Source organism: Diaporthe amygdali (assembly GCF_026229845.1).
Source record: "Diaporthe amygdali strain CAA958 chromosome Unknown NODE_3_length_2959817_cov_65_330692, whole genome shotgun sequence".
Lineage (NCBI taxonomy): Eukaryota > Fungi > Ascomycota > Sordariomycetes > Diaporthales > Diaporthaceae > Diaporthe > Diaporthe amygdali.
Genome location: NW_026517023.1, coordinates 2629839 through 2642266, shown reverse-complemented (window position 1 = coordinate 2642266; position 12428 = coordinate 2629839). Strand labels below are relative to the sequence as shown.

General features: G+C 50.0%; 3 protein-coding genes across 3 annotated transcripts; 2 read left to right on the top strand and 1 right to left on the bottom strand.

Annotated features, from left to right (window-relative positions):
- Window positions 1–307: 307 nt before the first annotated feature.
- Window positions 308–2174, top strand: J7T55_003207 (trichothecene C-15 hydroxylase; the record flags this gene model as incomplete). The annotated part of the gene is made up of 6 exons (XM_053138360.1): window positions 308–349; window positions 402–564; window positions 633–709; window positions 760–1015; window positions 1089–1884; window positions 1958–2174. 6 exons carry the CDS (start codon window positions 308–310, stop codon window positions 2172–2174), a joined length of 1551 nt encoding a protein of 516 aa, XP_052999072.1.
- Window positions 2175–2548: 374 nt separating this feature from the next.
- J7T55_003206 (uncharacterized protein) lies at window positions 2549–3758 on the bottom strand (the record flags this gene model as incomplete). Its single annotated transcript, XM_053138359.1, has 2 exons — window positions 2549–3384; window positions 3494–3758. 2 exons carry the CDS (start codon window positions 3756–3758, stop codon window positions 2549–2551), a joined length of 1101 nt encoding a protein of 366 aa, XP_052999071.1.
- Window positions 3759–6582: 2824 nt separating this feature from the next.
- On the top strand, window positions 6583–8518 carry J7T55_003205 (mfs transporter; the record flags this gene model as incomplete). Its single annotated transcript, XM_053138358.1, has 6 exons — window positions 6583–6683; window positions 6744–6871; window positions 6933–7262; window positions 7349–8050; window positions 8131–8386; window positions 8461–8518. 6 exons carry the CDS (start codon window positions 6583–6585, stop codon window positions 8516–8518), a joined length of 1575 nt encoding a protein of 524 aa, XP_052999070.1.
- Between the last annotated feature and the right edge of the window lie 3910 nt (window positions 8519–12428).

Here is a 12428-nt window from a genome sequence, read left to right as displayed (position 1 = left end):
ATTATTTCTTGAGATGTAATTATTCAAGAGTACCCTGTGCAAGATCCAGCTTTCCAGGGTTACTTTCGAATTCTCAGGAACTAGCCTCCCCCCAAGGGTGTCCCGCGACCGAAAGACAAGGATCTATTGATAGCGGAATGCGAGGAAGCTAGAAGCAGGAGTTGTTCTGTGAATCTTTATATATGCGAGGCGGACTGCTGTCCCTTTTCACTATTTGCAGTCGCAATTCTCTCCGCCAAATCGTGTCACAACTGCCAGTGCATAATCACCCAGAAAACACGGGCATAGTGGCGCACCAGCACTGAAAATGGCTCCCACACAATTAACCCGTGAACTGATCCCAATTCTGGTGCGTTGAAGTGCGACAAATTAGTGGCTGCGGTCACTGACTGTTGACTCAGGTTGTGCTGTCCTTGGCCATCTTTGTGATTCGACGAAGATTCTTCCACACCTTGAGCAAGTATCCTGGGCCCCTGATCAACAGTCTCACGGATGTACCAGCTGCCTTCCACTTGGCTCGGGGCACTCAGCAATTTTATTATAAAGCCCTCCACGAGAAATACGGTGAGCAATTGTCGATAACTTCCAGTGTCCTGCATGGACTAACATCACAATTCCCTCGTTCGCTGTAGGCCCTGTTGTAAGAGTTGCCCCCAATGAACTCAGCTTCATCAATGCACAGGCCTGGGATGATATTTACGGGTTTCGAGTAAGCTAAGCCTCAGATTGTGAAGCAGCTTTTCACTCATGCGTTTCCAGAGGCCGGCTCCCAACATGGAGAAAAGCCCAGTTTTCATCGGCGCCGTAGCGAAAGCGCCAGATGGCTCAATGGGCATCAGCATGGCGCCTCTCGCCACCAAGGACCATGCGAGGCAGCGCGGTGCAATGGCTTACTGCTTTACTAACCAAGCTCTGCTGCAACAACAGTCACTCATGAAAGTACACATTGATAAACTCATTTCTCAGCTCAAGAAAATGACGCGTCAGGGAGAGGCGGTCGACATGTCCAGTTGGTGTACGTATGAGACTTCTAATTGTGATTTAACGTCATTAGGATTGGCTGATGCTTACGAATTACAAATCTCGAGACACATACACGACATTTGATCTCATGGGAGACCTCACATTTGGCAAGCCCTTTGGCTGCCTGGACCAAGGAGCCGCAACGGATTGGTCCACAGCTATCATAAATGTGTTCATCTCGGGTGCCTGGGAGCAAGCCATACGTCGGATCGCCGGCGTAGGGAATTGGCTATCACTGAGATTGACACAGCTTCTCGTACCCAAGGAGGCTGCCCGGTGGAGACAGCTGCACTTCTTGAAGTCGAGAGAGACGACGGTCGCGCGCTTAGCAGACGGGGCTTTGCGCAATCACCCTGATGTAATCTATCAGATCATCAAGAACAAAGAATCCCGCAACAGCCTCACTGACACCGAGATCATAATCAACATGGTTCTCTTCATCAGTGCAGGCAGTGAGACCACGGCGGGTACCCTGACCGCATGGACATACTTCTACTGCACGCAGGCCAAGGCTCGGCGGCGTCTTATCCAGGAGGTGCGGGAGTCTGGTTTGTTCAAGTCCGAAGCGGATATCATCTGGGACAACGTCGGCCCGGACAAGCTGCCATACCTCGACGCCACGATCAACGAGGCGCTGCGCCTGTTCTCGCCAGCTGCGGCAAGCCAGCAACGGGTTGTACCCAAAGGCGGCGCTATTGTTGACGGCAACTACCTGCCAGAAGGAGTCTGTGTCGCCATCCCGCCGTATGGCTGTACACGGTTGCCATGTAACTTCAAGGACCCCGACGAGTTCCATCCGGAGCGATGGCTATCCGACCCCAAGTACGCAGATGACAGGCTGGATGCTTCCCAACCTTTCAGGTAAGACAATAATGTCTACACTCCCATATAACAAGCACGTCACTCGGCCCTAACTTCCTGCTCCTCAATGTAGTGTTGGACCGCGAGTGTGCATTGGCAAGAACCTCGCATACTTCGAATTGCGTCTGATTCTGGTCCACATGCTGTGGAACTTTGACTTGGAATTGGAGTGCGGATTCTTGGGCAAGCAGACAGAAAAGGCATGGGGTGATGGAATGAAGCACATCAAGGGTTATCTGACTTGGATGAAGCCACCTCTGTGGGTTCGTCTTAAGGAAGCTCAGCATTGAGCGCCCCAAGTGACTAGGCAAACTACTACACCTACTCGTATGGGTGGGATCTCTCTTAATTCTCATTCATCCTTCACTCTATTCGAGGTCATAAGCATGGGAATGCATTGTTCTGTCAACCTGACTTGATTGGATCACACGAGAGGTTGAGCTGGCAGGATTGCCGACCGGTGCACCCATCCGAAGGGAGAGTAGAATACTGAAATTTTCTTCTCCAGTCGTGGATCTCGGTACAGTCTGTGTTGAAAGAATTAAAACAAAAGCTTCAATCTTAGTGCTCTAGCAGGTGGTGCACGGATACTGCCGGGGAGGCTTTAGGCCCAGTGATGGAACCACGGTGCAGTAGAATCAATACTTTCAACTCATGCTTCTATTTATGCGACGATGGTGGATGACTGCGAGGACAGAAAGTAAAACGCAGTATCCAGAATACTTTTGTCAAGCCCAATCCAGTCCTGCCCAGTAGCCTTTAGAGCCTTGTCGCCATTGTAGAGAGGATTGCCACCATCGGAAATAGAGGTAGGCCCATTGATTTCGTCCAAAGGGAGCGAGAGTTGCGGGAAATTCTTTGACAGGATTTTGCTGATAAGCCCGGGGGCTGCATCCCAAGCGCAGGCGAGGTAACGCTGCCCATCTGCCTCATGGGAATGTGCGGCTGCCCAAAGCATCAAGCGAGCCACATCGCGGACATCAACAGAGGACATGACGGTGCCTCCGCCCCGAACAGTTAAGACGCCCTTACCCTCGACCACAGTGTCATATAGAATTCGGATTGAAGGACTCAGCAGATCCGGCCGTGGAGGCATGTAAAGAGGTGGGCCAAACACGGTGGCGGGGTTGACGGCGGTCATGGAAAAAAGCCTTTGACCTTGGGTCTTCTGATGGAAGCTCCAAAATGCCCGTTCCGCGGCAGTCTTGCTGGCGGCATAGATAAGACGGCCTGGAGTGTCTTTCCCCAACTCTTGAGCCGTTTTCACAGCAGCATCGTTCCAATTCTCTTCTGTAAATGAAGAAGTCTTGTCATCGGGGGAGCGAAGCCCCATAGCCGCTGATGAACCGGCAAGAACAAAGGCTTTGAGTTGAGGACCAGCATGCTCCAGGGCAGAGTGAAGCAGTGAAAGTGTTCCCTCGACGGCTGCACGCATGACGGGCTCAGGGTCGGTAAATTCAAGTGATATGGGTGAAGCAAGGTGGCATACGGCAACAACTCCTGATGTTTTTTTGACAAAGAAATCAGCTTCTATTTTGTGCATCACTCAGAGGTCCGACCGGGTGGTGGGAGGAAGGGAGGTACAGCCAGTCCGTGGATGTTAACTGACCCTTTACTGCTTGGTTGAATGAACCTGGACGGGTAATATCCTCCACCTCGACCACCTCAACGAAGGAGTTTTCATGATCATTGCCGCCAGCAGTCTCCTTATGCAATGCATCCAGAAGTTGGCTAGGCAAGGGGTTCTGGGACCAATACGATCCTCGGACGGAATAGCCAGCACGCAGGAATGCAGCTGCGACCTGAGCTGCGATGAAGCCATTTATTCCGGTAATTAGGACCGTTGGCCTGGGTTGAGTCTGATAGGATTCCATAATGGCGGCGTCTCGTAACTAACAATGGTCATAATACTTGAGATCTCGAATCATGAAGGATGAGAGTCCGTCGGCCACTGAGAACAGTCATCGGTACGTTTCTTTATATGGGTAGTCCAGTTGCCGCTGGAACAACAATTTTCGTTATGAACTAAAAATAGCCGACATCCTGCTGTGCGTTCCTAATCCCCCGGGTTAGGTCCCACTTCCGTGGTTAATTCGAACGCTTTAATTGCGAGTGGGATGTAATGGACTTTCCAAAAATGGTAAAAGTGGGAATGGATAGAATAATTATTTCAAAAAGTTGTATATCACAGAATTTTGTTTTAGAAATCTTTCATTATTATAAAACTTTATGTTCAGAGAAAGAAATTATATACGTCTTACTTAATTTTATACTATTTATAAATATATATACTTTATAACTCTAGCATACTCCCACTTTGAATTACAGTTGTTACAAAATAACAAAGAGTTATTCCCTAGGATGAATATTAAGCTTGGGTTAGGCATGCAGTTGTTCCCAGCCAAGTCCGCGTGAATTCGGTGCTGAACGTATGCAGATGGTGCTGACAGACTGAACCACCTAAAGTGGCCATCATCTGTAAGTCCAATCGTGCTCGTCTACCATACCGGCTAGATACACGGTGGAGTCGAAGAAGCAGTGCAATGCAATGACAAGTGTCTGCAGGGGGGCTAGACTTGCCTGCCCCCCTCCCCCCAAAAAAAGACAGAGCCTGGATCGCAGACGCTACCTCCTAATTGGGAAGCAGGAAGTTACCTGTGTTCACATCGACAAAGCCTATAGCTTTGCCGACACCTAATAGATACGCCATTCCCTTGTCAAACGGCCCCTGCAGGCAGCAAATTGGGGTTGTTTAGTTAGTTTTTACACGTTCAGCTGAGCCTCTTAACATCCCAAAACAGCTGTGGAACAATCTGTCCTGTCAGATACTTGATCGCCTACCATTTTCTATACTGGGGAGAAGCAAGATTACCAGGATTGTGGATGAGAGACCGGTCAAGCGAGATACTAGCCGATATTGCCGAATAGCCTCGGGTCCGGCTACGGCCGGGGTATCGGCTTGGGTAAATGTATAGACCATGCTTCCTGCCAAACTCGAAATAGCTCCTTGCGCAATATGCAGTGAAAAAGACGATCCTTTGTTGCTCGCTGTGCCGCAGTCTCGGTCGAGATATCAATATGGCACCGTATCAGCTTGACAAGCCTATCATATTATGTCCCAGTCAAAAGGACTTTCCAAGTAGAAGTTTGAATTGTTGTTAGATCGAGTTGTCTTCGTGCGGCGTTCGATTGGAAAACTTCTGTGTCAGCGTTCCATAAAGTGGCTTCCACACCCATCAGCCGTGGCGAATCAACCTCGTCATTGTATTCCAAGTATCTGGGGTGGGCTACGCAAATGGATTCTATACTTAAAGACGTGTTAATACGCGTATTTCGACACCAGGAATGTAGCGCGTTGGCAGTTCAACGAATTATACCAACAGCATCCAGGAAGCTGGAAATTTGTGTCTGGGGACTCGAGCGCCGGTATCTGAGCATGAAGTTGAATGGGACATCGACCCCATGGCAAGGAACTCACACAGAGTGGTAAAACCTCGGGTTTGCCGGGCTACTCCAGGGGTCCGCGTTTTAGCAGATCGTGGCGGTTGCATGCCAAGATAGGCGAACGGACCAATGCTGGGTGTGGCATTGGGTAGCATGTCTTGGGAGTTACATCTCGGTAGTGGTCTCGGCTGTACAGACACAAGGCCTGCGCTAAGTGATTATCCTCAATTCCTCGATGGCATCGTTTCTCTTGAAGACTGAATTTCTTATCCAGTCCGGGCCTACACTGCATTGAAGAGTCCTGCCGGGGTGAATCATTTGAGGACCCATGACGTGTGGGTAAAGAATCTTCCTCCTTGTGATGTGTAATATGTATGTACATGCAGGGTAAGTTTTGGATGTCACCCTTGTGCTGTGTGCAGTTCCCGTTCTCCAATTAGTCTGGTTGACAACCGAACAATGCACTATCTCGCATATGCGACATATGTAAACACAACAGCACGCGGACACCTCTCACCTTCCTAGATAAACATGCTGGCATCGTCAACATCATATTTGCGTGGCTCTCATACTGAACTGGAGACAGTAGTGGGCATCTAAGATCTTGGCTTGTCCGAGGATTCCCCAAATCCTGGGCGGGAAATCCGGGGAGGATGCGGGGAAACCTTGAAAACAAGGAACTATTGGCGTCGACGGTGGATGTCCGCAATCAAATGCCGCCAACGCAATAGGCAAGAGAGCCCAAATTGGACCAGGGGCCATCCTAAAGCTGTGGGCACAGTCGCCTGTGGGGCAGCGCTCTTTCTTCCACATTGTCACGGACGGTGAAGCCAAGGAAGGAACTGATAGGCCAGAGCAAACGCAAAAGGGGCTAGACAACGCGTGGCAGAAACTTAGCTGCCCTGTCGCTGGATAGCCCATCGAGTGAGATGGGTGGATGGGTGGATGGGTGGATGGGTGGATGGGTGGATGGGTGGCAGCGGTGCGACATCCGATGGATCTCTTGTCGAAGTCCATGCACCAGGTCGACTCCCAGCTTGGCTTGTGATGCAGAAAAGGGCCGTTTGCCCCACGTCTTTCCATCTATCTAGGTTTCTGGCCCCTGCGCCGTTCCTCCATGCTTGAGGATTGCATCCGAGCACGATATCCATAAAGGTTATCTGTCTTCCAAGTGTCTCGTTAGCCCTCTATCCCCGGGCACCCTCCTAGGCCAGACTCACACTTGCAAACTCCGGCAGCACTCCCGACCATAACATGGCAAGCTCTGACAAGGACGACGGCGTGTCTTATGTCCATCAGGACACCGGTACAGGGCTGGAAACCGCTGCTGGGCAGGGTCAATATGCGACAGACAAGTGAGCTACCAGTGTCTACTGACAACAAGTACGCGTCTGTGCTGATTATCTCTTTTACAGATATGGCCAATCCCTGGTGCAACTGGACCCAGCAGCAGAGGCCAAACTTCGACGGAAGATTGACCTGATGATCGTTCCGACCGTGGCCCTGCTATATCTTTTCTGCTTCATCGACCGTGCCAATATCGGTAAGCCATCATACACCGTTCGAAGGCCTCAGAAGTGTTCAGGATACTGAGAAGTAACCAGGTAATGCTCGTCTTGCGGGACTCGAAAAAGACCTGAAACTTGTGAACAACGGCTACAACGCACTTCTCTCCATCTTCTACATCAGTTACATCCTGTTCGAGATCCCAGCAAACATTCTCTGCAAGTGGATGGGTCCAGGCTGGTTCATACCGCTCACCTCCCTGGGCTTCGGTATTTCATCGATCGGCACCGCTTTTGTGCACACAGAGGCTCAGGCTTCTGGCGTTCGCTTTGTCCTTGGAATCTTTGAAGCCGGAATGCTTCCGGGTATCGCCTATTACATGTCCCGATGGTACCGCCGCAGCGAACTTGCTTTCCGCCTCGCGATGTGTATGCAACTTTCCATCACCTTGAGGCCAGAAATTGGTTGCAACAGCATTTAGTTTGCGGACTCTGCTAACTTTCAAACTATTTAGATATTGTCATGGCGCCTCTAGCAGGTGCATTTGGTGGTCTGCTTGCGTCGGCAATCCTGAAGCTGCCGGGCTTCGGCAGCTTGCACACATGGCGGATGATTTTCGGTATTGAGGGTATCATCACAGTTGGGCTCGCGCTCATCTCTTTTTTCACCCTCACCGACAGGCCCGAGACCGCTCGCTGGCTCAGCCAGGAAGAGAAAGACCTTGCAATCGCCCGCGTCAAGTCCGAGCGTGTCGGGCAGACTCAAGTCCTCGACCACATAGACAAGAAGAAGATCTTTCGCGGCATCTTCAACCCCATAACACTGTCTACCGCCTTCATCTTCTTGCTCAACAATGTCACGGTCCAAGGCTTGGCCTTCTTCCTGCCCACGATAGTCAAGACGATCTACCCCAAAGAGACCGTGATTAAGCAGCAGCTCTACACCGTACCTCCTTACATCGTCGGCGCGTTCTTCACCCTCCTGTTTCCACTCATTAGCTCGAAAATCGACCGGCGACAAGTCTTCATCATTGGTGCCGCTCCTGCTATTATGGTTGGTTACATCATGTTCCTGGCCAGTGAGAATCCTCAGGTCCGCTACGGCGCTACGTTCATCATCACTGCATCCGCCTTCATGCTCGGCGCTCTCACGAACGCGCAAGTGAGTGCGAATGTTGTGAGTGACACAGCACGTAGCGCGGCAATTGGCACAAATGGTGAGTCATCCACATCTCGACCGACAGTTCGAGGCCGGCTGTCTGCATGGAAGACCAGATGCGCTAACATCTCACTTCAGTCATGTTCGGCAACATTGGTGGACTAATCGCCACTTGGAGCTTCTTCAGCTGGGACGCACCTAATTATCACATCGGAAACGGGCTCAACCTCGCTACCGGGAGTACCATCCTGATCACAGCTACGTTGACGCTACTCTGGATGAAGCGTGACAACCACAAGCGGGAGAACCGTAGCATCGAGGAAGAGCTGGCTGGTTACTCTCCGGAAGAGACCTCGGATCTGGACTGGAAACATCCCGGCTTCCGATGGAGACCGTAAGCGGAGGCATGTCTCTTTAGTGCCTTGGCTCTTGTCTGTATAGCTGTTCATGGTCTATTGTGTCATGTAGCGCATCGTATCCAAGAGAGCGAGGTCATCCTACGAAGGTCTTTATGATGCTCACGTGATCCCATTCAAATACAAATCAACTTCGCTGGACCGGAAGCCGCATGGCATCTAGCAATATGAACTGACGCAAATGTATCATCTAACGGGACTCGGCTGCATTAATCTGCTAAGCCAACCCTAGCAAGAAATCGTCTCGTGCACAGCAAAGCCTCACGAAAATTGAAATCTCCTTGTTTCCGCCCTTGTGTGTCTCGCAGAATCAAGAGCTCCACCTAAAGTATTGTCATTCTTATAAGGTTCAGAAGCGCGCGGTGTTGAAAATCGGTAGCGTTATCGACTCCGTTCCCTTTCGCTGGAAATAATTGCCTCGGCAAGGAGCATGCACATCTGCTGAGCCTGTTTCTGGACGGCATACTGGAGCTTGCGGATATTGCTTATCACAAATGGGCTTGACAGCGTCTTGCGGGACAGCTTGCGTTCTTCCTGGGCGTTACGTTAGCTCTGAAATGCTACGTATCTGCATCGTTGCATCCTCTTCTCTCCGGGGTTACTATGTTGTGTCCAGCTAACTCTTGGACCATGCTTTGCCACTTCAGGGACTTGTGGTAGCTGCGACACCTTATCTTCACAATGGGCCTTTGTGCTTCAGCAATAAGAGGCACGAGTATTTCTTATTCGCCAGAGCCAGGTAGCGATTGACAGTCGCATCCAGGGATTTGTCTTTCCATGCGTCATATGTAGAGACTGGGGGCTCGGCTATGGAATGAATTGATGAACTGTCCAATGAACAAGTGCTCGTCCAGGGTAGTGGAAATCAGGGTCAGCGATTGTGATTTTTCGTGGCTGGTTGGTGTGCTCGCTGGGCCTGGAACCCGGTGTGAAGGGGAAGACGTAGGACGGTTAGGCAAACACATGATACAGGTTAAGCCCCAATCATTGAAGAGTGTAGGGATCCAGAACAAGCATGCATTTTTGTTCGTGCTCTTCTTATTTCGAGACCTGAGAAGGAAAAGGAAATTCATTTTGTCTCAAGTCGGGAAGAAGCAAGCGATGGTTGCACAAGTCCATCCTGAGTGTCAAAGCGCAACATCGAAGCTCGGCGCTAAACAGCTCGCACACAGGGCAAAATCTCAACTTGGGGGATTGAATTAGAGATGTGTCATGGCTGAAATAATGGGAATTATGTAACCTGAAGAGGATTCGAATGGTTCCATAATGTTTTTGGGTCATGGCGAGCAAAAGAGCCCTATATGTTGTCACTCGCACTAACCCTGCAGGCCATGCCACGGCCAGCATCCCGACTCGCAGAGCAAGAGTACTGTTGAATATGTGCGCCTTAAATTTGGAGCATGCTAAAGGTACATTAGCCAGCTGTGAGCCTTGGTGTTGACTACCTCGCGCAGATTTTATTTCCAGAAATGAGCTTTCCCAAGTAAAGGAAAAAGTGCTGCGTCACTTATTCAAGGCTGAATGGCTGGTATTCCAAGTCTTGATGATCACGGATATTATAGTAGATCTTTCAATATGATCAGGTCCAGATGACAAGTCTCTCATCTCGAAGCAGAGCTGCAATGGTGCAGTTTATCACAGAACGTGGCGCTGCTGTGGCTGCTAGCCAATATGAGAAATGACCGCAGTGATAGCCGTCAAGTCATGCAAAAGGATCAACACCCTTGCTGACATGTGCGTCTTCGTATCTGCCCGTCTGTGTCCCATCGATGCCACGCAGCGCATTCATTCTTTTGATTGATTGCTTTGCAGTTCATGGAACAGCTTGTAGGTTGCAAAACGGGCCCATGTTGGGCCCCTGGGAGAAGTCCAATGCAAGATGATGAAACTTCTTATTGGGGTACCCAAGAGTTTATTGACGTCTCCGGTCTGCCTCAATGAATGGGGTCAAAGCTTCTCTTCGGCTACTTGGGACAATTATTTTCCACACTTGTCTCGTCATGGACTTGACAGGACTTTCAGCTCAGGAATTGACGGCTGGCATGCAAGCCCAGCCCCCCATCAAACCAAGAGGTTTTGCTCTCAGTCTTATCGTCATCCTTGTCATTTTACTATTTCTTGACACTATTGCGATCGGATTGCGCGTCTATTGCAAGGCATGGCTGCTTCGGAAGAATAAAGTATGGGGGTTGGACGACACGCTCGCAGTGCTAGGATTCGTGAGCCTGCCTCGTATGAACCGACGTCGAATTCTCTACTGACCGCATTCAGGTACCATGGATTCCAGCTTCTACCTATGCCGTCTTTGGGGCGTTCAACGGAATCGGAACCAAGGATTCCGAACTGCCACCTCTAGACTCTGGAGGCTATTTCATGCAGCTGAAAGCTGCTGAGTACCTGACAAAGTGGCAAATCACAGTCGTGGTTACGATTCCATTTGTCAAAAGTGCAATTGCTGTTCAAATCATGCGTCTAACTTTCCAGCGGCGCTATCGCTACCTATTGTGGATTGTGAGTGAAGCGCTCTGTCCAATTTCCACTGCTATCACGATTAACCAGGTGGACAAGGTAATCTTTACCTCTACGACCAACGCGATTGGGGGATTAATAAGTGTTATCTTTCACTGCAAGCCAATCGCAGCGACCTGGAACCCGAAGCTAGGAGAGTGTGGCTCGCTCGAGCCCTTGATGAAGCTCAGCTGCGCGTTCACGGCAGTAGCAATTATGTCGGACTGCATTTGTGCCATCATACCTTTTTTTCTGATCGCAAAAATGAATATGAATCGAAGAAAAAAGTGGGGAGTGATTTGTGTGCTTAGCATCGGTATATGCGCATGCATTTTTACCATCGCTCGAGTGCCCTACCTAAAATATTATCTGATACCTGAAGATCAGCTGTGTGAGTTCTCTTTCCGATTTCTGCCACGGCCAGAGATCTCCCTGTGTATTAACGTACCTATCAGACCATTACGGACACATGTGCTTGTTCACAATGCTTGAAGAGGGGGTGGGAATGATAGCAGGATCCATGCCCTCGATTTACAAGCTTTATAGTACTTTCTATGGATCACTGAGCAACTCAAGAACAACCGGCCGGGTAGAAGCACCCGAGACAATTGGGGGAACGCCGATGGACTCATTCACTCTCAAGTCCAAGGGCTATAGTACTGCACATATCTCAACCGGCAAGGCAAGGCGAAACCACTTCACTGACGATGCGTCCAGCCAGGAAGGCATAATGGAAGAGAGAACAATGCATATTGACGCTGAGAGTATGGCATCGAGATCATCCAGAGATCAAATTCCTTACTATGTATAGCAGCATCAATTTTGAGCGATCGGCGCATCTAGGTGCAACCAGGAGGTTCCTGCGGCCGCTGCGATCATCAAGAACTGGGCAGGAACATTGTAACAACGCTTCCACCATTTTCACTCTTTGCTTTGGATTCATGAACAGCACCACTACTTGGATAGAATTAGCTGCCTGTATACATACTGCACAATGTATACCTAGGTACTATCTAAGAGAATCTCCAGATATCTCTCCACCTGGTCAAGGCTCATTTTCTGGCCTAATCGGCCCCCGCATGGCCATCATCGCCGATCAGTCGCTTGTTCCTCGGAATCAGCATTAATGGACAGAAGGGTATAGAGGTGGGGTGGGTGGGTTAAGGGCAAGGCTATCTCGGTTCTGTCAGCGTGTTGTCGGCGATTTTTGAATTCATCCTTGAGCCCAGCCTAGGGTTGAACCCCGCCGCAAACAACACGGCACTACTCGGTAGTCTTACAACACGATTTGTCCGAGAAGGCCTTTGTTAAAGCGTCTCACCTCTCAAATCCTGCCGCTGCTTACTGTGCAATTTCGCGTATTTTTCATCAAGTTCACTCCTAAACGAGATACACATATCCATTTTGGCGCTTCAAAGCGATCCCCGGGCCCATTTTCAAACGGCATCCTTCGAGCATTAGCTTACAACCTTTCCCAGCGCAGATCGGGGAGAGACGTCTTCCCGCGCCCCA